The following is a 26024-nucleotide window of genomic DNA, read 5'->3' as shown; positions in this document are numbered from 1 at the left end:
GAAATACCAAAATTATTTGACATTGTGCATAGAAAAATGTTTTTCAACTGGCCCTTCTCTCACAGTTTGGTCATAAATTATTAATGTTCTTTGGCATTGCCACACAACACTGTCCCAACTTTTTTTTAAATGTGTTGCCAGCATCAATATACAAACTAGTATATATTTAAATAGTCAATTAATTTGATTTGGTTAAAATGTGGTGTTTTTAATTTTTTAACTATAAAAGACAACCGATTTCTGTTTTATTTGCATCTTACCTATTGTCCTGACTTTTTTGGAACTGGGTTTGTACACAGCATCTCACTAAGAGCAGCTATGTACCAAATCATATAACAGACCAGAGTGTAAAAACAGACACCACCACTAGAGATGTAAAAGTTTAACAGACTTGTGTAAGGCAGCCTGCAGACTGAGATTCAGACATTATACTGCTAAATGATTGGTTGTTTTTGCACAAGTGGTAGAGTTAGCATTTTTTTAAACTACATTTAGGATGACTTTATTGTAACTCCTGTTATGTACATTGGAGTGTGATTATACACACTGCTGCTAACAAACTACTGAACATGAGGGTCACAGACAACAAAAAAACTACTTCTAAATTGAAATTCAGCCAGGTAGCAAACCCAGCTTTGTCCAGTAGGCTGCTAGACAGCACTGTGTGACTTATTACTTCAGGGAAAGAATCTAATAAAGTGCTTTATACTTATTGGTATAGCTTGGCATTTCCATGCCAGACATGGAGGGCAGCTTTGGCAGGGTTAAAATGAGCTCATTAGAAAAGTGACATTCTATAACAGAGCCATGTTTAATAATTGAGCTATTTAGTGCAGCCCATCCTAATGTCGTTTTGTCTACAGATAAATCTAAACCAGATGTCTGTATGCTTAATTTTCTGCACCACTTACTTCATGAAAGTCGAAACTGTGCAGTACAAAATGGAATTTGTTATATAGGGAATGTTAATTTTAAATATATTTATTGAGCCACCATACATGTGATTTAGTGATCCCTTTTGAAAAGGTGATTAGCAGATAATACTGAAACCAATCAGATTGTTAGATTAATTCCATATACTGTGCTACTTTTAAACAAAATATACATATAGTACATAAATAATTAGGTTTCTTCATTATGGGCTGTGTCTTTGTTTTAGGTCATGGAATTTCATTGCAGGAACACTTTTTTGCTCCAACTGACCGTCTTGGCCGGAGATTAATGGCTGCTGAGGAAGACAATAGTACTGAGGCAAAGAACTGCACGGATCCAGGTATTTTAGCCCATGCTTACTTTTTCCCTAAGTGTAATCCTAAAAGAAAAAGACATGTCTCAATCAGCCAACCTCTTTCTTCATAGTAATTAAAATTTCACATTTCCATCTATGCTGGTTGAATTTAAATGTAATATCACTGTAATAAAAAAAGATCTGTGCCAAGACTCATTTAAACTGTAAAACTGATGGCAGTGCTGTTCCCTGCTGAATCTGGCTCCAGGGTCCCCACTGCTAACAAGCCAGTCTACAAAATGTGATTAAGATTTGCAGTCATGGGACAAAGAAGTCTGCTGAAGTTACGGCTGCTGTGTGCAGAGTATGATAGCATGAGAGTTATTTTAGGCATTTCTTCAGCTCTGTACTGAGCCCTCACAGTATCAAATGACCTGAAGGTTAGGGAAAGTATAGTCATGACTCAGGCGTACGAGGTGGTATATCAGGCGTATGAAGTCTGAACTTACATTGCAAAGTTATTTGTGCTTGTGTAAACTTCAGACAAGCAGATGTTATATAGAACAGATGACTAAATTATTTAAATACTTGGACACAGGCTTGTTGGATATTCAATTCCAACAGAATCGACCTTCCAATTACCAGTCCAGTAACCTAACCACTGAGCTACAACCGCATGAAATGAAATAAACATATGGAAAATCTGTAGGACTTGACTTATGAACTTTATATGTTTTCTGAACAATACAATTACAACCTGATCATAGTTTCACTAATTAACTAAAATGTAATGGCTACTTTTACATAGTAACTGTACACTGATGCATATCGGCCCAAAAACCTCAATCTCAGGCACCTTTTAGCTTATGTACGAGGAAGGGGTTTAGTATCCTCATTCAGAAAAGTTGATCTAACCGATATAGCACATGCTCAGCACTTTGAAAAAAGGCGGAAGCTTTATAGATCTTAAAGAAGCATGTGCTACAACTTATTCCTACAGCTTGGTAGCTGTCAGATAAGATGCCCAATAATATTGGGTGAGAATTGTCAACAAATCATTGTAAAAAAGTTTAATCTAGCACTATGGATGTGGTGTTTTTGCAAAATGGATGTAAAATCTTGCCAAAGAAAATTCTTTGCATTACACTGTGTTCCAAATTATTAACCAAGTGAAATATTAATATGAATTCGATAAAATAAACAATTAGGTTTTAGTTTTCAAAATAAAGTGTTTGCTAGTTTTATTTCCCATATGATTTTACATGTCTGGTATCAATCTAAGGCATGTTTGTTAATTGGATTGCCAGTTGATGAAGGACCATCCACAGGCTGGCAGTTGTACATTAACCTGTAGTTTCAACACCCCTAAACAAAGCTCCCCAACAGAAGGCTCGAGAATACATGAAGACAAAATTTCAGTTTTCACTGATGAATACCATACTACACTGGATGGTCCTCATGGATGGAGTTCTGAATGGCTGGTAAACAGCCACCCTGTTCCTACAAGACTGCAACATGAGCAAGGAGGTGGTGGAGTGATGATTTGCCATAGTATAAAAGTAAGAATAATACCTTCCAAAATTAAATCATATTCATGCAGGACAATGCACCACCCCATGCTGCAAAAAACACCTTAGACTCCTTAGTTGCTATGGGCCTAACAGGAGACAAAATCATGATTTGGCCACCATCATGGCCACCTCCTGTCCTCAGTCCTATTGTGAATCTGTGGAGTATCCTTAAAAGGAAGATGTATTAGAGTGGTCATCAGTATACCTCAAAACAGCAGCTCTGGGACACAATACTGGCATTCTCAAATGAAATACAAGCAGAAACTATAAATGGACTTAAGTTTAATGGATAAGATAGTTGTTAAAGTCATCTCAAAGAAGGGCTCACATATCAATATGTACAGTGGGGGAAATAAGTATTCGATCCCCTGCTGATTTTGTAAGTTTACCCCCTTACAAAGATTAGAACAGTATAATTTTTATGGAAGGTTTATTTTAACAAAGAGACAAAATATCAACAAAAAATCCAGAAAAAAAAACATTAAATAAAAGTTATAAATTAATTTGTATTTAATTAAGGGAAATAAGTATTTGATCCCCTACCAACCAGCAAGAATTCTGACCCCCACAGACCGGTTATGTGCCCATGAGGCACACAAATTAGTCCTGTCCCTGTATAAAAGACTCCCGTCACAGAATCAGTTTCTTCCGTTCAAATCTCTCGACCACCATGGGCAAGACCAAAGAGCTATCAAAGGACGTCAGGGACAAGATTGTAGACCTGCACAAGGCTGGAATGGGCTACAAGACCATCAGCAAGAAGCTTGGTGAGAAAGAGACCACTGTTGGTGCGATCATTCGAAAATGGAAGAAATACAAGATCACAGTCAATCACCCTCACTCTGGAGCTCCATGCAAGATCTCACCTGGTGGGGTAGTAATGATTCTGAGAAAGGTGAGGTCAGTCCAGAATTACATGGGAGGAGCTTGTCAATGATCTCAAGGGAGCTGGGAGCACAGTCATCAAGAAAACCATTACTAACACACTTCGCCGTAATGGATTGAGATCCTGCAGTGCCCGCAAAGTCCCTTTGCTCAAGAAGGCTCATGTACAGGCCCGTCTGAAGTTTGCCAATGAACACCTGAATGATTCAGAGAAAGCTTGGGAGAATGTGATATGGTCAGATGAGACCAAAATTGAGCTCTTTGGCATCAACTCCACTCGCCGTGTTTGGAGGCAGAGAAATGCCCAGTGGGGATGGTGTTCTTGGGGTCATATCCAGCATTTCTCTGCTCCCAGCTCCCTTGAGATCATTGACAAGCTCCTCCAATGTAATCCTGGACTGACCTCACCTTTCTCAGAATCATTCTTACCCCACCAGGTGAGATCTTGCATGGAGCTCCAGAGTGAGGGTGATTGACTGTGATCTTGTATTTCTTCCATTTTTGAATTATCGCACCAACAGTGGTCTCTTTCTCACCAAGCTTCTTGCTGATGGTCTTGTAGCCCATTCCAGCCTTGTGCAGGTCTACAATTTTGTCCCTGACGTCCTTTGATAGCTCTTTGGTCTTGCCCATGGTGGTCGAGAGATTTGAACGGAAGAAACGGATTCTGTGACGGGAGTCTTTTATACAGGGACAGGACTAATTTGTGTGCCTTAATTAAATACAAATAAATTTATAACTTTTATTTAATTGTTTTTTTTTCTGGATTTTTTGTTGATATTCTGTCTCTCTCTGTTAAAATAAACCGTCCATAAAAATTATAGACTGTTCAAGTCTTTGTAAGGGGGTAAACTTACAAAATCAGCAGGAGATCAAATACTTATTTCCCCCACTGTAACTTGAAACTGAAGTATAAACTTTTTGATGTGTTAATTTTTTGTAAAATTATCTGTGCATTCAGCAAATAACATATTTCTTTTGGAAATGATATGAATGTCATTATAACCATTAAATGTTTTTAGAAACTGAATTCTGCGTAATAATTTGGAACATATTTTACTTTCAAAAAATAAATGAAGCCATCGTCATTATCAGTACTTCCACTTGTAATAACATCCACATTGTAATATTACTGTTGAGGATAAAACAGTAACCTTGCACATACCAACTGTTTAAGAAAAACAAACAAAAATGGCACATACATAATAATTTTGAACATGGTGTAGAGTTAACAGTGCCAGTAGTTACTTTTTGTTTTTCTTGTTTGTGTAAATCCTAACTGTGTTTTCCCAGGATAATTTCCCTTAGCATAGGGCCAAGTCTGCTTGAGCTGGTAGTCACATTTACAATCACATGCAGTTCGATAATCCATTAATAAGCTTACTAATAGCTCAATAGCAGTAGAACACATCTATGTATAAACCTCAATCAGAATAGACTCGCTAGTGTGAGTGGGTCATTTCCAAATACAGTTTCTGTGTTTAAACGAGGTGTGTGATCCTTTAAATAATCTTTTAATTTGAAGAACCATAGCCATCTAAACAGCTGTATCCGATTACATTCCAAATCGGAAGTTTAAAAATACACATATGCATTTGTACCATAGCGGTACTTTGTGAAATTCGACGTGGTGGGAGCAAAAAACTGGTCTGCATAAAGGACGAAGTTTATGCCGCGAACTTTAAGACTTGCGTGTCTCGGAATGTTTTGGGACATGACATCTCTTTCTCTTCTTTATTAAGTAAATGTGAAGTATAGTTTCTGCTATAATTAAATCAAATTATAACAAAAGCAAATGAAAAACCCACCAACTGAAAACTCAGGTAACTGAGGTACTGCTGCTCCTCTTACATGATGCTTGATGACATTAAAACGTGTACACTAAAGCTGGATTACATTCCACAGGGTCCCTATGCAGTGCCCTTGTATTTTCTACACACTAGTAGTGATATCAGCGAAGGGAGTTTGAGTTGGTTAAATCCCTTCATGCCGAATGCCCAGGAATGTCAGCACGTGAACAGAGCACCATGTCAGCAATCTAATGAACCACAGCCATGTATCTTATGGTATTATGTAATATGGGTATAAAAGTGATTTTATGAACATACAAAATCGTGTTGTATTGCTTGTGATTAGCTATGTAAAAGTTAACAAGCTAAATTCGTTTTTTGGTGGGTTTTGCGTTGCTGATTGCTTCCACATCGTTGGTAGTGTTCAGCAAAGATGACATGATCTGACAGTCTCTCGTACCATTTGCATTTCCCTCCGCAGCTTAAAGTTCCATTCGAACTGACCGCTTTCACTCCCCATGGTTCGGGATCACACTGAGATGATTAGTACCACGTTAAGTTGTACTCTACACATGTGCACCATCTTGGATCGGATTGCTTGAGGCATGCGTGTAAATGGATATTTTCATTAGATTGTTGAGTAGAGTGTATATAAACACCTCAGTGCCTCTGAGTATTTTATTGATCGTGTTTTGACTTCCACTATACACTATATTCTATTTGCCCCAATAAATGCATTCTGTTAATTTGACATTCTGAAAAAAGATCACAGGATGCATAAATTGCACAAAATGACAGTAATATGAATAAATAATAAATGAAGATTGAAATTAGTTGATGTCATGTAAACTACACTTAAACCTCTGCACTCAAAACTTTCTTTTCCACATTAAGGTTAATTCTTGCCTCTAATTGCCATCCGGAATCTTTCCTGTAAACAGCTCCTATTTTCTGTGATGCAGATCGGCCAAGAATTTGTGGTTGTGATCTGTCCGAGTTCAGTGGAGCATGAGTGCTTGTTCATGTGGCTTGATGAAGTCCAACCTTTCAGTTTTTGCACATACAGTGGGGCCAAAAAGTATTTAGTCAGCCACTGATTGTGCAGGTTCTCCTTCTTAGAAAGATGAGAGAGGTCTGTAATTTTCATCATAGGTACACTTCAACTATGAGAGACAAAATGAGAAAAAAAAATACAGGAAATCACATTGTAGGATTTTTAAAGAATTTATTTGTAAATTATGGTGGAAAATAAGTATTTGGTCACCCACAAACAAGCAAGATTTCTGGCTCTCAAAGGCCTGTAACTTCTTCTTTAAGAAGCTCTTCTGTCCTCCACTCGTTACCTGTATTAATGGCACCTGTTTGACCTTGTTATCTGTATAAAAGACACCTGTCCACAGCCTCAAACAGTCAGACTCCAAACTCAACCATGGCCAAATTGTAGACCTGCACCAGGCTGGGAAGAGTGAATATACAATAGGCAAGCAGGTTGGTGTGAATAAATCAACTGTGGGAGCAATTGTAAGAAAATGGAAGACATACAAGACCATTGATAATCTCCCTCGATCTGGGGCTCATCCCGTGGGGTCAAAATAATCATGAGAACGGTGAGCAAAAATCCCAGAACTACACGGAGGGACCTGATGAATGTCCTGCAGAGAGCTGGGACCAAAGTAACAAAGGCTACCATCAGTATACACACTACGCCGAGAGGGACTCAAATCATGCAGTGCCAGGCGTGTCCCCCTGCTTAAGCCAGTACATGTCCAGGCCCGTCTGAAGTTTGCCAGAGAGCATATGGATGATCCAGAAGAGGATTGGGAGAATATCATGTGGTCAGATGAAACCAAAATGGAACTTTTTGGTAAAAACTCAATTTGTCGTGTTTGGAGGAAGCAGAATGCTGAGTTGCACCATACCTACTGTGAAGCATGGGGGTGAAAACATCATGCTTTGGGGCTGTTTTTCTGCAAAGGGGACAGGACGACTGATCCGTGTTAAGGGAAGAATGAACGGGGCCATGTATCGTGAGATTTTAAGCCAAAACCTCCTTCTATCAGTAAGAGCATTGAAGATGGAACGTGGCTGGGTCTTCCAGCATGACAATGATCCCAAACACACCGCTCGGGCAACAAAGGAGTGGCTCCGTAAAAAGCATTTCAAGGTCCTGGAGTGGCCTAGCCAGTCTCCAGACCTTAACCCCATAGAAAATTTGTGGAGGGAATTGAAAGTCTGTGTTGCCCCAAAACATCACTGCTCTAGAGGAGATCTGCATGGAGGAATGGGCCAAAATACCAGCTACAGTGTGTGCAAACCTGGTGAAGACTTACAAAGACCTCTCTCATCTTTCTAAGTAGGAGAACCTGCACAATCAGTGGCTGACTAAATACTTTTTGGCCCCACTGTATTGTCAATGACAGGATGTGTGTGTGCTGGAAGGGTGGCTGGCCTGAACGTGTCAAGCTCAGGCTTTACAGAACCTGCATTTACTGTTTAGTGTTAAATGTGGAGCTTTGGTTGGTGGAGCTAAAGAAATCAGTTGTTAGAGACTTAGTAATTCCAGATGCCAAGACACTGTAATTTGATCTCATATCTAAACCTGTAACATCCATTTCTGTCAAAATGTTCTGGCATTTTCTTTGAATAATCAATGCAAAGCGCAATTTAACTATTACTACTTCTTGTATTCTTTCCATATCTTGTTTACTGAACAGCCAAATCCTTCTATTTTGTCATTTGGGGATCTTGGCTGCTACAAATAAGAAAGGAAAAAGCGACATTGATGGAGAGATGGAAAATGAAGAGGGATTCCAAAACCTCTTAGCAGCTTTTAAGGCTGAAGGACAAAGAAGTCATTTTACCTGTGACAACTGAGAATGTATAAATGTATGTGCGTGTGTGCACAATCCAAGTTCTGCAGACAAAACTCTCCAGTGCATTCTCTCAGTTTAGCATTTATAGAGCCTAAATGACAAATGAGCTAACAGATGTTTATTTCTATAATAGGCAGCAATAATAGCTCTGCATTATTGAATGTATTACATAAGAACATTTGCATAGCTACGAACAATCAGCCTGTCTGCATTGTAGGTGGTTGGAAACTGCTAAACTGTGCTCTAAGAAGCTATTCGAGAACATTAGCATAATGGCTCAGTGGGATTCAAAGCATCAAATAGATGGATGATGGTATTAATGCAAAACTTACTGGGTGGTAGTCAGTCGAGATTTAGCCGACAAATTGCATGACAGCTTTCCATTTTTCTTGGCATCTCGCTGAAAAGATGTTTATCACATTTTAAAGGATTTGAGAAAATACAAATGTTGTTACAACAATATGTTCCAGGGGAGGAAATTATTTCTGAAATGCCTACCTGCTAGTGTTATAATGTGCTGGGTTATAAAGGACTACAATTGGATAAAAGACTTCTAAAACTTCTATATTCATTACCAATGATGTACAATATAATTTTTCCCCAATTTATATTTCTTTCAAAATGTTATATATTTGTGGGGTTACATCTTTTGTTGGATAGGCACAATTGGTAAATTGCTTGGTAATAAAACAGCATCAGCTGAATGGCTGCTCTTTGTTAGGCTGTTTAGCAGTAGAAACAGAAAGAAACAAAAATCTGCAGGTCAGAAATGACAGTCAATACTCTCTTAATATAATCACCATGATTATTAGTCCAGTCCAGTTAGTGCAGTTGTGTGCCAGTATCAATTATGTTACTGCCTTAGTATTGGCCCAATCCTAATAACTACTGTCGTAGAAAAACACGAGACCTAGTAACAAAGACTCAGAATAAAATCAGAACCACCCAGGATCAATGCAAAAGGTTTATTGCACAAGATCTATTGCAATAGGACACATCTCATCTACAGTCAACCTGCAGTCCATCAGAGAATGTGCAATGAGACAAAGAAAAACCACACTACTTATACCCACTTCAGGGTGTTGGCCGAAGCCTTAGTCGTTACCTTATATGGCAATTTCCAGAACATTTTATCCCTGGGCAGATTTCAAAAGCTAACTCAAATTGTTATGTGTAAGGAGATGAAACAGAAGAAACTCTTTACTTCGTCAGAAAAACAGGAACTTTTGTCTAGTTTCAAAAGCAGAACTTGTCTCAACAGCAGAGCTAGTCTCCAAAAATAACAGAACTTACAGACATGCAGAACAATTGACTTTTTGACCTCAGACGACTTGCACCAAAATGTTGAAGAATATAGAGAAATGTATCAATGTATTAAAACTTCTAACTTACTTAAAATGTATTACAATTTCTCCCCCACTACTTTCAAATGTGCCAAGTGTCTTTACCAAGTCATAACCAGTACATTCTGGTTACACCAGTACACTCTGCCCGAGCTCACTATGCGCAAACGGCTGTACGTGCACTTTTTTTGAACTTATTAATGAATCATTTATGGTTAAGGCTGGAAGAATTAAAAACGACATTGTGGTGAAATGTGTATGTTTGTTACTATTACATACTGAAAGTAGAACTTACATACGAGTAACTAATTGTGATTTTTTTTTTTATACGAATGCAGAGATAAACTTTACAAATCTCTTTGTATTAAGATTTACATTTTCAGCATGTAGCAGATGCTTTTATCCAAAGCAACAGTTGTGACCATATACAATCTAAGCAACTAAGGGTTAAGGGTCTTACTCAAGGGCTCAACAGTGGCAACCTGGTGGTGTGGCTTGAACCGGCAACCTTCTGATCACTAGTCCAGTACCTTAACCAATAAGATACAAAGATATAGTATGCAGCACTGCACAATGCTGGTGATTAATACAAGGTAATATTAATGCCAGGACATCAGGAATAGTGTAAGGTCTGATGCATTCTTTCCTAATCTGGACACTGTAGCATACACTGCTATGGCATATTTACTTAACTAATATAATATTTAGATTTTGAAATGTGTAGGTTTGGCCTTGAAAGACCATTATGGCACTGCAAATAATTTAATATTTAATATTTTAATAATTTCCCTGTAGGCACAACGGCTCATTTGACATTTTTTTAGTTTGCCTTTTTAACTGATCTTTACCTTGTCTGTTTCTTAACTGCTGACCAACTGATTTCTTTAATGCCTTTAATGCTTTAATTTTTTGATTACTTGTTTAACAGTAGAAACAGCTTTACAAAACGTTTTTAGGTTCTTTTAACTTGCTTTTAGTATAAGTGCATAAAATGGAATGAAAGATTTCAGTGCTTTAAACAAATCAAAGAGAATTTAATGGCTAAAAAATAACACTTCAAACAGTAAAATTGCACTTAATTAAGCTAGCTGGCATGGCAAGTTTTGAAGGCTTGATCTAAATAGATGTGTCAAATTGAGAACTGTACGCTATATATTGAATCAGAACTTAATGACACCATGACATACCATTTACTACTGAAGTGTGAAGCTCTAGCACTCTGGCTACCTGCTGTTATTCATAGGGAGGACAATGTTTTCAGTATGTTTTGATTTTTTTTTAATATGGATAGACATTAAGAGGGCTATAAACATGTTTTGAGTATTATTCCTCAAAAAAAAAAATATTTTTTTTTACTCACAATTGAGATAAAAACAGTGATTTGCTTAACTGAAAATGTAACAACATGGCAAGACAGAGCAGACCTCAATAGATGTTTATACATAAGCACAAAAAGTTTAGAACTTGAAAATGTTGAGTTTCTTAAAAGCTCTAAGAAAAACCACAATATAAACAACGAGCAATATCAATAAAGCAAAAATGATCAGATTGGGTCTGCCTAGTTTTGCCAGAAACCACTGAACCACTTTCGGTCCAATAATGGTACTGGGTGCTTTTAACAAGTTGGTTTCAGAAAAAACATTCTCTATATACAGACTTCAGGCTTTTGGGCATTAGCTTATGCCTTAATTGCCAATAAACCTATTCTGAACGTTTTAAAGTTATTTTGGTAAAATAAAATGTAATGTAATGTCAAGAAATCAAAGGTTTTAAGTCAGTGATTAAATATTAGTCACATTGTATTATTTTAAATTAATCAGCCAAATATATTTATTAATATTAATAAGTCTATGATTTTTTTAATTGTAAGAAATTTACCAGTATTCTAAGTGCTACACAGACGTAAATATGAAAAGAAATGCAGACAACAACAAGTGACATTTGACGGTTATAACATAATTCTAAAATAATTGAAATATAAATTGGGTATAAAATTAGCATCTCAAAGAGCAAACTGTTTTCACAATCACTAGAGTTGAAACTCTTTGAAACCACTGGGTACAAGAACAAGCCTTTAGAAGCTTATTAAACATTATAATACATTTTGTTATTAATGAGAAGTTATGTACTCTTGAAAAAGTATTTTATGTACTATATATATATATATATTAATATTAATATTAATGTACATGATCACACTTCTGTATGATCATGTTGATTTGTCCACTTGCTTATGGGCACGTGAAATGGAAATACTAAATGTAAAATTCTATGTGCATTTTGTTGTTCCATTCTAGCCATCCATGAATTCCCTGAGGATGTGTTCACGCACCAGGAGAGAACACGAGGAGCTGTCCTGCTACACATATTCGCGGTAGGAAAACTGTCATCATGTGCTGTCAACATTTAGCCTCCCTTGGTTAAATTAAATGGTGCATAGCTGACAGTTTAATCACAATTACAAATAGATCGTCAGCCTTTTGTCATGGCAGGTGACTGGTCATCCTAAAAACTCAACCAATCAGCAACACCTTCAGCTATCAGTGCTCCCAAAAGGCACTTTAAATAACAACAAGATTTCACTCACTCTAGCCATCTCTGACTTTTAATGCAAAATTTAAAGTCAGCTCTGTCTTGAACTGTCCTCTCGAACCTGTAGAGGAGGTGGGGGAAAGGAGGATGATAGCCAAGCTGTCATCCATCCTGGACATCACCACACATCCACTACATGAGTCTGTAGGGGACCTAACAAGCTCCTTCAGTACCAGACTCCTCCACCCCATGTGTAAGAAGGAGCGCTACCGCAGGTCCTTCATTCCAGCAGCCATCAGGGCTTACAACAGTAATAATATGTAATAATGTCACTCATACCTATTCCTACATGTTCATGGCCAAATAAGAGGTGCAATATGTAACTTATTTACAATAAGGGCAATACGTAATATATTTTGCATATCTGAATGTATATATTATTTTTTAGATATTTTTTAGAGTAAATAACTACACAATATGTGTGCAATATTTTCACTTAGTTGTATTTCTTTCTGTTTTTTCCTGTCTTCATACTGCTGTAACAAGTTAATTTCCCTAAGGGGATCAGTAAAGTCGTATCTTATCTTAAAATATTTTAACATGGTACACATATTTACACTTATAAGCCATTAGATTAGGTCAGGGGTCATAAAACTACAGCCCGCGGGCCGTATACGGCCCAATGCTTTAATTTGACCGGCCCCTTTAACCACAGCAGCAATACATGTTGTCTGGCCACTGTTCATCTTCGAACTCACAGTATTATAATGGGGGAAAAAATAACAGAGGAAACGAAAATTGGCCACCCGGAGTCTCAGTAGATTATACGGCAGCGATCCAACGGGTGGCGCTCCAAGCATGAGGGGAGTGATTGGCACATCAATAGAGAGATGAGTGACCGCAGCCACTGAACTGTGTTGCGAAGCAGTTAAGTGGGATTTCGTTATGAAAATCCTCGTGTCCTGTGTTTATTTTATTAAAGCTAATGCTCTTAACTACAGGCAGTTTCAGGAATTCTTGTCTGAGCTGAAGATGTGCTTTACTGAGATCCGCTGGCTGAGTCGGGGCGAGTTTTGAAATGTTTTAACGACCTGCTCCCGGAGATCAATGCATTTATGCATCCAAAATCAAAACTCAAGCACATTGTTTAATTTTTATGCTTCTCTATCCATTGCTCCCAGATCTCAATAAAACATGCACTCAAAGTAACTACCAAAGTACCTTAAATCTCCAACCAGATCCAGACTCACTGATCAACATTTATTAGCTATTATGACTGGCAGTAACAAATATGGAACCTGACGCTTACTCTCGTCAGGCAAAAGCAGGCTCACAGTTCACACTGATTTTTTTAAGTTAACACTGTATGAGGTAGGATAATGGAAATTATTAAAATAAATAACATTTCTGCATTATCATTATGAACTACAATTATACAAAGCACAGACAATACATCCAGTATACATAGTAAATAGCTTTTTTGGGTGTGTTTACTATTTCACCCGCGGTCCAGCCCCCCGAAACACTGAAGAACAGTAATCTGGCCCTTTGGTTAAAAAGTTTGAGGACCCCTGGATTAGATCATATAAGTGCAGTTAAGTGGCCAGTAGATGTACACAGCTGTGTATGAGGCACTCATACCTGGACAAAACATTAGCTATGAAGGTCATTTTCATCAAATATATACAGTGAGGAAAATAAGTATTTGATCCCCTGCTGATTTTGTAAGTTTACCCCCTTACAAAGACTTGAACAGTCTATTATTTTTATGGAAGGTTTATTTTAACAGAGAGAGACAGAATATCAACAAAAAATCCAGAAAAAAAACATTAAATAAAAGTTATTAATAAATTTGTATTTAATTAAGGGAAATAAGTATTTGATCCCCTACCAACCAGCAAGAATTCTGACCCCCACAGACCGGTTATGTGCCCATGAGGCACACAAATTAGTCCTGTTCCTGTATAAAAGACTCCTGTAACAGAATCAGTTTCTTCCGTTCAAATCTCTCGACCACCATGGGCAAGACCAAAGAGCTATCAAAGGACGTCAGGGACAGGATTGTAGACCTGCACAAGGCTGGAATGGGCTACAAGACCATCAGCAAGAAGCTTGGTGAGAAAGAGACCACTGTTGGTGCGATAATTCGAAAATGGAAGAAATACAAGATCACAGTCAATCGCCCTCACTCTGGAGCTCCATGCAAGATCTCACCTGGTGGGGTAAGAATGATTCTGAGAAAGGTGAGGTCAGTCCAGAATTACACGGGAGGAGCTTGTCAATGATCTCAAGGGAGCTGGGAGCAGAAAAACGCTGGATATGACCCCAAGAACACCATCCCCACCGGGCATTTCTTTGCCTCCAAACACGGCGAGTGGAGTTGATGCCAAAGAGCTCAATTTTGGTCTCATCTGACCATATCACATTCTCCCAAGCTTTCTCTGAATCATTCAGGTGTTCATTGGCAAACTTCAGACGGGCCTGTACATGAGCCTTCTTGAGCAAAGGGACTTTGCGGGCACTGCAGGATCTCAATCCATTACGGCGAAGTGTGTTACTAATGGTTTTCTTGGTGACTGTGCTCCCAGCTCCCTTGAGATCATTGACAAGCTCCTCCCATGTAATTCTGGGCTGACCTCACCTTTCTCAGAATCATTACTACCCCACCAGGTGAGATCTTGCATGGAGCTCCAGAGTGAGGGTGATTGACTGTGATCTTCTATTTCTTCCATTTTTGAATTATCACACCAACAGTGGTCTCTTTCTCACCAAGCTTCTTGCTGATGGTCTTGTAGCCCATTCCAGCCTTGTGCAGGTCTACAATCTTGTCCCTGACGTCCTTTGATAGCTCTTTGGTCTTGCCCATGGTGGTCGAGAGATTTGAACGGAAGAAACTGATTCTGTGACAGGAGTCTTTTATACAGGGACAGGACTAATTTGTGTGCCTCATGGGAACATAACCAGTCTGTGGGGGTCAGAATTCTTGCTGGTTGGTAGGGGATCAAATACTTATTTCCCTTAATTAAATACAAATTAATTTATAACTTTCATTTTTTTTTTGTCTCTGTTAAAATAAACCTTCAATAAAAATTATAGACTGTTCAAGTCTTTGTAAGGGGGTAAACTTACAAAATCAGCAGGGGATCAAATACTTATTTTCCCCACTGTATAGTAAAGGACAATTTTGGTGAACTTCTGACATACATCGTAGCTATGGACAGATAAGTGTAGGACTATAGAAATTGTCTAAGTCATTTAGTTTTTGCAGGACCTTAATTGGCTTAATAATTTTTAAATGGAAGAAACTTGACACAACCTTAACCCTTCCTAAAATTGGGCATCTTGGTAGGAAGCACTTCAATCAGGGAAGTAAGATCCCAATAAAGCAAATGGTTTTTAAATATACCATATGACATTTCCAGCATGCGCTGACAATGACTGAAAAGTGTTTAATAAAGGCATGTACATTACTACTGTTTTGTGTTTTATTAATGTATGCAACAATGGTTTATTGATGGGTACATTTTTTGAAAAATGCAGACATCCAGTCATTGCCAAAGAGTTTACAAACCCTTTATCTTTTCTTTTCTACTAAAGGCTGTCTACATGTTCCTGGCTCTAGCAATCGTGTGCGATGACTATTTTGTAACATCACTTGAGAAGCTCTGTGAGGTGAGTGGGCTTATGGCAGCTTTCAATCTAAAATCCAACTCTGAAGCTAAATATGCCTAATACCTACACTGAGGAGTTCTAACCTGCCAACAAGAGATCTACTGCCCCAGCTTTGAAGCTACACTTGCTCTTGTTTTTATCTGTCAGAAACTGCATCTGAGTGAAGATGTAGCTGGAGCAACCTTCATGGCAGCTGGAAGTTCAGCCCCTGAGCTATTTGCGTCTGTCATTGGTGAGACAAACATGTACATCCATATGAATGCTGGAGTGCTGCTGTATGCACTAAACAATGTGTGTTCTGCAGGTGTTTTTGTTACACATGGAGATGTGGGAGTTGGTACTATTGTGGGCTCAGCTGTCTTTAACATTCTCTGTATCATTGGCGTTTGCGGAATCTTTGCAGGACAGGTTTGTGTCCGAGTATTTTTGTTCTTCTCATTAAAATGTTTATCCACACAAGCAACTACTTCTGAGCTTAGGGAAAGGGGACCACACTGAGCTTATATATGAATAAATATATGGACCAGTTTAACCACCAATCTAAAAAGGTATTTAAATTTACATCACATGCACATTAATTAGCATGCAACACACACTTCAGCCCTAAATCTGCAGACAGCAGTCTGAGTAACTAAATTCACCAAATTAAATACAGCTTTTATGTGTTGGATCACAGCATCTGTTACTACAAGTATAGTACAGTATTCATTAAAAATAGTTCAATTGAATTCATGAGATTAAGATTTTTGGCTAAATAAAGGACAAAAATGTGCAAATTAATTAATTATACTAATTAATAACATTAATAACAATTAAAGACATTGCCTGCCTTACAAAAGGTCACCTTAATGTTTCCACCATTAAAAAGGTTTAAAAAGGCTCATTACATCTGTCAGAAACACAGCATTTCAAAATTGGAATTGGAGTTATGCATTACTTTTGCTTTGCCCCTTAAGGGCCGGGGTGACCTGTTTATTACCAAAAAATCTTGAAGACGAATACAAGTGACAAATGACTATATTAGCCAATTGTTAATAATACCAAGACAACTACGGAAAACCTATTTTACTTTTTGCCCTCCAGTTTAAAATAAAAACCATTTCAATTATGCTGAATGTTGAGACGTGTCTTTAAATCCCTACCCAAAAACTATGCCCACAGTCTGAGTATTAAGTTTTATGTTAATGCTTTGGGCTTTCATCAATCAAAATGAACAAAATGAAACAAGATTAAATGTTTTGTATGTAGAGACTAGTTTAATAAGAAGAGCTGGTGTGAGTAAAGAGGTACAAATGTTTATTGTAAGCTGTCTTTAGAAAGATCCTTTCTCTTGTTTTAAGGTCGTCTTTCTTACCAAGTTTGCAGTGTTTCGGGACTCAATCTACTACACACTGTCTGTGGTAGCACTTATTGCAGTAAGTATGTCATATTGTGCTTCCAAAAAGGTAGTGTGTAAATATAGCACTATTGTGTCAGTAAATAAAGACCAAAAAACTGTGATAGTAAACAGTTTATGTATGTCTGAGTCAGAGCTCCTATACTCTGATTTTGTTTTATTGGGTTGTAATGCTGTTTGAAATGGTCATTATACGGGCACTCGGATGGAGCAGCTGTAAAACACACTAGCACACGTTCACAAGTTTGAATATCAGCTTTTATATGGACAATGATGAGCTCGATTGCTGTAGGCATGCTTGAACAAGCAATCTTCTGACTACAAGTCCAGTACTTTTATTAGTGAGCTCTGACTGTTGTAGTATATCACCAGTGACAACTCTCATTGTTGTCAAGCAAGTAAATGTGAGTACGGAACGAATAATTTATTAATCAAAGTTTATGGATGCCACGTAACTGGTTAAAAGAAATTATTTACTTGCAAACATGTTTTATTAATCAGGGCGACTGTGCTCTGTCATTTTTATGTGTTCCTGAAAATAAATGTGTCATTTTTTTTCTTTCAGTTTATCTATGATGGGAAGATTGTGTGGTAAGTGCCCTTACCACACCCAAAACGTAACAAGTGTTAAATGCTTAAAAGGTTTGGTAAGAAAATTTAATCTATGCTTTATTTTACATACAGGTGGGAGAGTCTGGTGCTCACGATCATGTATGTGGGCTATATAGCCATTATGAAGTAAGTTTTCCCACACCATAGTAAAGAGTATACATAACACAAATGTACAAACTGAAAACCAACAAAAGCAACTAAGGAAATTAATAATAAGGCATTATTATTATAAAATCCAAAAGAAGTGATACATTTGCATGCACAAAAGTTTTAATAACTGTTCATTTACTGTGATGCAAAAATATTCCAGCAAATATTTTTGGTTGTGGAAAAAACATATATAAATGTTATAAATGTGTATTAACAAGTTTACTTATGTTTTTCTAGTATATGAAAGTATACTGAGCCAAAAATAGTCACTGTATGGCCAAAGCTTGACCATGAGCTTATTGAACATCCCATTTAAAAACCACATGCATCAATATGGTGTTGCCCACCATGCGTCTATAAAAGCCTCCACTATTCCAGGAAGGCTTTAACAATATTTTGGAGTGTGTCTGTGGTAAAGCCCATTCAGTCAAAAAAATATTGATGTTGATGAATATACAGATGTGCATGACTCCCAATTAGTGTTATAGTTCATCTCAAAGGTGTTCAGCTTTTAAAGGTTAAGGTCAGGCTCTGCACTGGACACCAAATTCAGCAATGTTTTTGGGGACCTCACTTACTGTCCCTGTGCAATGGGCAGCATACCAGTCTGAGAGTACAATACTATCACCACCATTCTTCAGAGCAGATAGTGCTGTTGCAGTTTGTTTTATTACCAAAGCCATTTCCAGTTTTAGTTTAATGGATACTTAAGCCCCTCTACCCAGCATACCTCACTCTAACCAACCACATGGTCAATTCCACTAACATTACGATAATAGCTGAAGTACTGCAAATTAACATGGGGAATAAAATGTACATTCTTGGCTACACACAGCCATTATTGTGAACCTAAAAGCAATCCCATAATAAAATGTAAGATACCACAAAATAAGTGAATATCAGCCAAATGCTTAAGATTAGTTGGTAGTGCAAAATCTGCTTTCTAGATAAAAAGATAGTGTATGTTAATTTAAAAAATGCTGAATGTTAATGCATTTTCATTTTGTCTAAGGTTTAACACCAGCATGCATAACTACTTTTCTGGAAAGGAGGATAAGGGTGCCTCGAATGGTAACACAGTGACCAACGAGCTGGAGGACGGTAATGCACATTATGACCAGTTTTGGGATGATCCCTCTCAGCCGTTAATCAGTTCAGGTATGGGTAACTAGACAGGCTTCTTGACAACCACTAAAATTTCAGCCCTTTGCTTCAACTCCAGGCTCAATTAATAGTCCTGAGACTAACCTGCTCCTGCTCCTTCAGAGCACTTCTGCTTATTTCTGCTTATACTACTAGTAGACTGTAGAGAGACGCTGCTTCCCTTCTGGCTATTTTCTGTACCTTCCACATCACAGATTTTGTCCTTAGAAGCCCTGCAACACTTCCTATGAAGCCTGTCTGCTTAGCCTTACTAAACCCCTTCTGCCTTCCACTCCAGAGCAGTGTGTGTGTGTGTAAGTGTGTGTTTGGTGATGCACTTTATGTAAACATAACTGTCAGAATGTATTCACTTTACAAGAAATGCCATACTATTAAAGTGTAATACACTTAAGTAATAACCAGCATATTATTTATGTAGTGCTAGGGATGTCGATGAATAACCAGTTAACCGATAACTGACAGTCATTGTTCGAATAATACTGTTGGTTAAATGACAGCTAACATTAATTCCAATTGAGTGCAGCTAAAGCCTGAGTTTACGAGAGCTACAGTGTTATTAGATAGAGCTTTAATACATCAACTCAATCTTAATTAATGTTGATTAGCATGTTAAGTAAGCACTTATTATAAATTGTTCACTACATAGTTTAAAGTCTACATCCTGAATAATGCCCTGCTTCTGCTCAGTGTTCCTTCATTCTACAGTGTTCTATTTAAAGTTCAGTAATATTTAATATTAATGTGAGTTCACTGTAACAGTAAAAGCTTGTTGCTGTTAGAGCTCCATCGCTATGAATACATACTGCACATACAGATCTGCCCAACAATGTTGGGTCCTACATTTTTCACATCACTTAAGCCTGAGTAGTGGACTAAGGTGCTTCCACTGAGCACATGTAAAATACACATGCAAGATTATACTTTAATTTAATTTAAAATTAAATTGACTAAAAAGGTAATCAGTAAATCAATATGCATTAAATGACAAGCATTGTAAGACACATGAAACGCATTAACACATATAGGCAAGTAAAGTGTACTACTAAGCCTATTTCAGTTGGAACAATTTGTGCTGGTCAGTTAAAGGTTCATTTTACAAAGAAAAGACTTAATGTTCTAGCTGACCATTTTGACATATACCACATTAGCAGGAGAACTGCCAGCAGGAGAGGGTGTAAAACAAAGGCTTAGTCTGTGCAAATGGAGACAGGTCATGGCTCACCACTTTGTGCCAAACTTTGTAAAAGAACTGTTAAAAGTTAAAAAGAACTGATTCTAAATGGGATTAAATAATTTACTACCACTTTCAATACTTTAAAGATTTAGTGAACCCAGAAAAAACAATGTTGAATGTGCAGGACCCTTAAGCCCTCTGACAGCATTACATAAATATGTACCATCATGCTATGACGCTCAGGAAGACTGGAAAAAAAAAAAAGTCAACTAAATTTAAGCTCTGCATCTAGAAATGCAACCTGAATCTTCATTCTGCAAAGAAAATATATACGTACATCATTTATATGCAGAATTACAACAAAGAGCCCTCTAGGCTAATGTATCAAGCAAAAATGGGGGAAGAAATTTGTTTCCGTAATACTTTTTTAATCCAGGGAACACTAGATTGTGATATCAAATACATAGCTGGAACTGGTACTGGCATAATTGTAGACCTGCCACCACCGGGCACAAGCTTTTTTTTTTTATAGTACGTCACAAGAGCTTTAAATGGTAAAATGTAAAGATGTGACGAGCATACTGGCATAGAAACAAGCATCATTTTACATAGAAACTGTATGTTTGTCCTGATATTTACTAATGTATATATTTGTGCAATGTATTTACTAAAATTGCCATGCATGGACTTACTCTTTTCTGCATTTATAGTAAAGTCCAATAAGATGTACACCCGTGGCACAGTCGTAATGGTGGACGAGATGATCAACTCTAGCCCTCCAAACTACCGCTTCCCAGAGGCCGGCCTCAGGCTGATGATTACCAACCACTTTGGGCCTAAAACCCGCCTAAGGATGGCGAGTAGGCTTATCATCAATGAGGTGGGTAATATTCTAATAGGCGCACTCAAAAAAGCAGTGTTAGACAGACCCTTTTTTTGGTCAAGAAATTGAAGTACACTAAGAACAATTCATCTTGACTAAAACACCAAGATCTATTAATATACACCAATAGGCAAACTGGAAACCCCCATGCCATCTGTAATAGCAAGCCACCTAAATGCCAGTTAGCCAGCACAGTTTGCATACATCATAGGAAGACAATAGTGGGATTTCATATACTTGAGTGATTTATTAGTAGACAATCCTGTTTAAATACATTGAACTATTCAGCAATGTGTAATGGAGTATAAAATTAGTGCACTATTAGTGTCATTACTATTCTGTAGTATATGCTGTAGCATGCAGCCGTAATCAAACCATTAGCTCTATAATTGCTGACTGTGTTGTCTTAAAATATGCTTAAAAAAGAAAAACAATCTTTTTTTTTGCTGTATTAATACATTTTACCAAAATATCAAAAACTTTTTAAAACATGGGCATCAAAACAATGAAAGGTTGGCACCATTGAGACATGGGATGTAGGTTTTCCCTTTTATTTTAAAATTCACACAGTAGTTTTAATGATTTGATCCATTTTACTGTTTCCTTAGGGTGTATCTACACATTTTTATTGGGGAAGAAATCTTGTTTTCCACAGTTGTGTTGATTTGGGCCTTTATCAGTATTAGAATTTTTGGGAAATAGTCTAAGCCATTAGTGTTTCATGCAAGCAAAACAGAAAGAGATCAACTATATTACTACAACAATTGTCATCTACCACCTAAACCTCAAACCGAGAATACACTAAATATATATGTAAAAGGTTATATTAAGCAAAGTGCTTGACGTACATCTAAATCAAAAACATGCATAACTGCAACAAAAGTATAAAAAAGTAAACCTTGTAAAACAAATCTTATTTTTAAAGCAACAGCGACTGGTGCAGACCGCCAACGGAGTAGATGGCACACTAGTGGCTGATGGAAGAGCAGACACAATGGATAATGGCAGCATAATAGAGGATAAGCTAGCAGAAGAGGGAGAGGAGAACGAGCTGTCCTCTCCCTTTGTCATACCTGGTGAGAATCTCACACAAAAGTTACCATACACTAATTTAAAGTAAAGTATTGCTGTGATGTATCGTTGTACCTGCAGAGGGTGCAATTAACAGAGTGAAATTCATCATCTCATGGCCTATTCTGGTGTTGCTGTACTTTACTGTGCCAAACTGTGGCAAGCCACGCTGGGAGAACTTCTTCCTGTTGTCCTTTTTCCTCTCCACTGTGTGGATAGCCATCTTTTCATACTTTATGGTTTGGATGGTAAGCATATGCCTAAACCTTCAAATTGCATTTAGAATGCCCCAGATGTGGTTTTGATTTGTTTAATATTACTGGGGTGTTTTTTATGTGCAGGTGACAATTATAGGATACACACTGGGGATACCTGATGTGATAATGGGTATTACATTTCTAGCAGCTGGTACCAGTGTTCCTGACTGTATAGCAAGTCTTATTGTTGCTCGACAAGGTATCCCTTGTGTGTTTTTAGCTTTCTTCTCTCTCCAACTAGCCATTCTGAGACCATTTAAAACTGACTATGGATGTATTTATCCACAGGCCTGGGGGATATGGCTGTCTCCAACACAATTGGAAGTAATGTCTTTGATATCCTGATTGGGCTTGGTGTTCCCTGGGCTCTCCAGACAATGGCTGTTAACTATGGCTCAGAGGTATTTCTCACTATTTCTCCCTAAAGAATACAGTCTCATCTACACATATTTGCCTAGATATAAGACTGCTTCTCTACTCTTATCTTAGGTGAAAATCAACAGTAGAGGACTGGTGTATTCAGTGGTGCTGCTCCTGGGTTCAGTGGCATTAACTGTAAGTTAAAGGCATCCAAAGTGGTTGAAAGAAAAGAATGGTTGTGTTTAGATACACTTTTTAAATCAAAATTGTGTAGCATGTTATTGTTAACTTACCAGTGGTCTGTGCGTAAATGTTTTGTAAAGCCTCTAAATGTTTTGTAAATGTACTGTAAAACCCTGTAAAACAAATTAAGGACCCACTTTAAATTGCTACACACAACCAAGAAGTTAAACTTGTTTCATATTTTGTTTTGAAGTAAACCTCAGTAATTAGGTGACGAATTTGCTTTACTAGGGTATAAATATAAAGTAACCGACCTAATCATTGATAAGTATGAGAAAGAGCAACTAAAACAGCCTTGATGTGAGCTGCACAAATCAGTGAATGGCTACAACAAATTATATTTAAAGGGTTTAAATGCCCATTTTGACTATTTAGCAGTAATGACATTTAAAACAACTGAAGATGTTTAGAATCTTGTAATGGGGTGGGCAGAAGGGGTCATGCACCTGCAAAGTCATACAGATATTAACCCAATGACAGGATACTTAACCAAGGTAGAACAATTCTGTGGCTAAAGAGCCACAACAAAAATTCATAAAAACAACAGGGGGCAAAAAAAAAAAAACACTGTAGTCTGAGACATCTACTAGGATGACAGCCTTGAAATTGTAGTTAAAGATATTCAGATCCCAAGACATAACTAATATCTGACCGCATGGACGGCCCGTTCCATAGGGCGATCGGGCGACGCACCACCAAAGGGCGAAAGGGAAGAAATTTTTCTATCACAGCTGTGACTGTTCTGGACAGTCTGTCTTGCCTCTGAATATCGTAGTCCAATCAGCGTCGAGTTGTGTTCCGTACAGTACCGCCCCTTTTGGGGTGATTTCAGTCTGATTGAAAATCGCCCCGGATTGCTCTCATAGACTCATGTTAAGGCTCTTTTTTTCGAACTGCAGGCGCTGCAATACATTCTGAATGGTTTCCGGGAGGGCTCGCACTTATGTGCTTACGTCACACATAACCTGGTGTAGCGATCTCATCACCATGACTACCATTACCTCAGTTTGGAGCAACTCCATCGTGTCATTAAGGGATGCCATTTAGTCGTCGTAGTAATCGGGATAAATTAGCAACTAAAGAATTAGGGCCACCCAGATCAAATTTAAACATCAAGCAAGTGTCAACAAAGGGGGGGAAATAATATAAGTTACAAGTAAATTACAAGTAAGTAATGTAATTTTTTAATTGTGAATTGTGATCGCACTTATTGTATCTTAATTGTACTTCTTTATTCATTGCACATCAACCCCGATGCCAATCTTTATTCTGGATCTGTTGCACCTAAAATAAAATGCTATCTGATGAAGACTGAATTAAATTGTTAGGGTGAAGGCTTTACTTAATTTTATGATTAATGGTAAATCTGGTCTCTCTTCATGTTCAAAGTTATTTGTGAGGGCAAACTAACAGATGACTTAAGATGTTAATTATTTAAGCTTTAATTTACCAATTGAACGGGTCACCTTGGCCATCACCGCAACAATTGCCCCCGAGAGATTTGGCAGGAGCCGCCACTGTCTGACAGCCCCTTCATAACCAGTTATAGTTTGGAAGGGTTGGTAGAAGAAATGCAAAAACAGCTAACTAAAATGTTTACAGTTTGCCAGACATTAGCAGACCTTTTAGTAGGACCATGTTCAATGGTAAGATGATATAGAGCTGTGCGCCACATCCACCTATGGTGTTTGTTGCCACAGACACTATGCAGAAGAAATAACCATGCAGTACCTCATACCCAGTGTAAAAAAAGTGATGGATCTGTGATGTGATGCTGTTTTTCTTTCATAGGCCTTTGTACAACTTTTTGAGAAACATGGTATTATGGTCTTAGTCAGTACCAAAATATATAAAATCAAAATCTGACCTAGCTCAACCAGAAAGCTAAATTTGGGCTGTGGAGGGGATCTTCTAGAAAAACAAACCTCCAAAACATACCTTAAAATCACATTGGCTCTGGTAGAATGGGAGTTTTAGGAAGCCAGAGAAACTACTGTTTATGCATACTGTACATGTACAAAACATACCATCTCTGAATATATACATTAACCCATTTAACAGTCTTTCTCTCTCCTCACAGGTCTTGGGAATCCACTTTAACAGGTGGAAGCTTGATTTTAAACTGGGCATATATGTGCTCCTTCTATACGCAGTCTTCCTCTGCTTTTCCATAATGATAGAGTACAACGTTTTTACCTATGTCAATGCACCAATGTGTTTGGAGTCCTGATTCTTCTAGTTTCTCACTTCCAGAATTGACAGCCTGCAACCATTGTCAGATTTATATCCTTGTTTTAGCTCATCGTTCTATTGCTGTGGAAGATCACAATTTACAACTGCATGTTCCTGTTATTTCGCAATAGGAGAGATAATGAATACATTGCTCAGAAACCATTAAACTGACAGTGACCATTAGGAAGGGGTTTCTTTAGCAGTTCTAAAAAAACTAGGCATCTCTTTTTGGCAGCTGTCCCATAATCAATCTGGGACAATAATGACAACATTTTCTAAACACAGCAGCACTTGTCTTATTTGGCACTATAAATAGTCACTAAACGGTGCCTCTCAAACATTTGTATGAGAATAAAGAATGGTGCTCACTGGAACAATATAAATGCACCGTACACACACACGTTTAGTCTTCCCTGGACAAAGGATATGACAAAGACGTAAATGCTGCACTTTAGATAAAAGTTATTTTGTGATTACAGTGGGGAAAGACCAGTTCTTCCCTGATTTTCAGACACAGTATAAGTAGAAGCTGTGTTTCTAATAAAGACTTCTGAAGCCTGAGACTTCTGTGACAGCAACAGTTCGTTA

At 37.7% G+C, this 26024-nt stretch overlaps 1 protein-coding gene across 1 annotated transcript in view; it reads left to right on the top strand.

Annotated features, from left to right (window-relative positions):
- slc24a4a (solute carrier family 24 member 4a) overlaps positions 1–25434 on the top strand; it is a 31434-nt gene extending 6000 nt beyond the window's left edge. The window contains exons 2-17 of the mRNA XM_063007929.1: positions 1160–1273; positions 11988–12064; positions 15820–15894; positions 16042–16126; positions 16199–16302; positions 17235–17309; positions 17856–17881; positions 17975–18028; positions 19065–19210; positions 21101–21270; positions 22199–22349; positions 22426–22592; positions 22686–22800; positions 22890–23002; positions 23091–23156; positions 25285–25434. Coding sequence (XP_062863999.1) covers positions 1160–1273; positions 11988–12064; positions 15820–15894; positions 16042–16126; positions 16199–16302; positions 17235–17309; positions 17856–17881; positions 17975–18028; positions 19065–19210; positions 21101–21270; positions 22199–22349; positions 22426–22592; positions 22686–22800; positions 22890–23002; positions 23091–23156; positions 25285–25434 — 1688 coding nt within the window. The remainder of the gene's footprint in view (positions 1–1159; positions 1274–11987; positions 12065–15819; positions 15895–16041; positions 16127–16198; positions 16303–17234; positions 17310–17855; positions 17882–17974; positions 18029–19064; positions 19211–21100; positions 21271–22198; positions 22350–22425; positions 22593–22685; positions 22801–22889; positions 23003–23090; positions 23157–25284) is intronic.
- Positions 25435–26024: the final 590 nt, after the last annotated feature.

This window comes from Trichomycterus rosablanca, chromosome 13 (genome assembly GCF_030014385.1).
Source record: "Trichomycterus rosablanca isolate fTriRos1 chromosome 13, fTriRos1.hap1, whole genome shotgun sequence".
Taxonomy (NCBI): Eukaryota; Metazoa; Chordata; class Actinopteri; order Siluriformes; family Trichomycteridae; genus Trichomycterus; species Trichomycterus rosablanca.
Note: the sequence above shows the minus strand (reverse complement) of the source record. Positions and strands in the feature narration are given on the sequence as shown.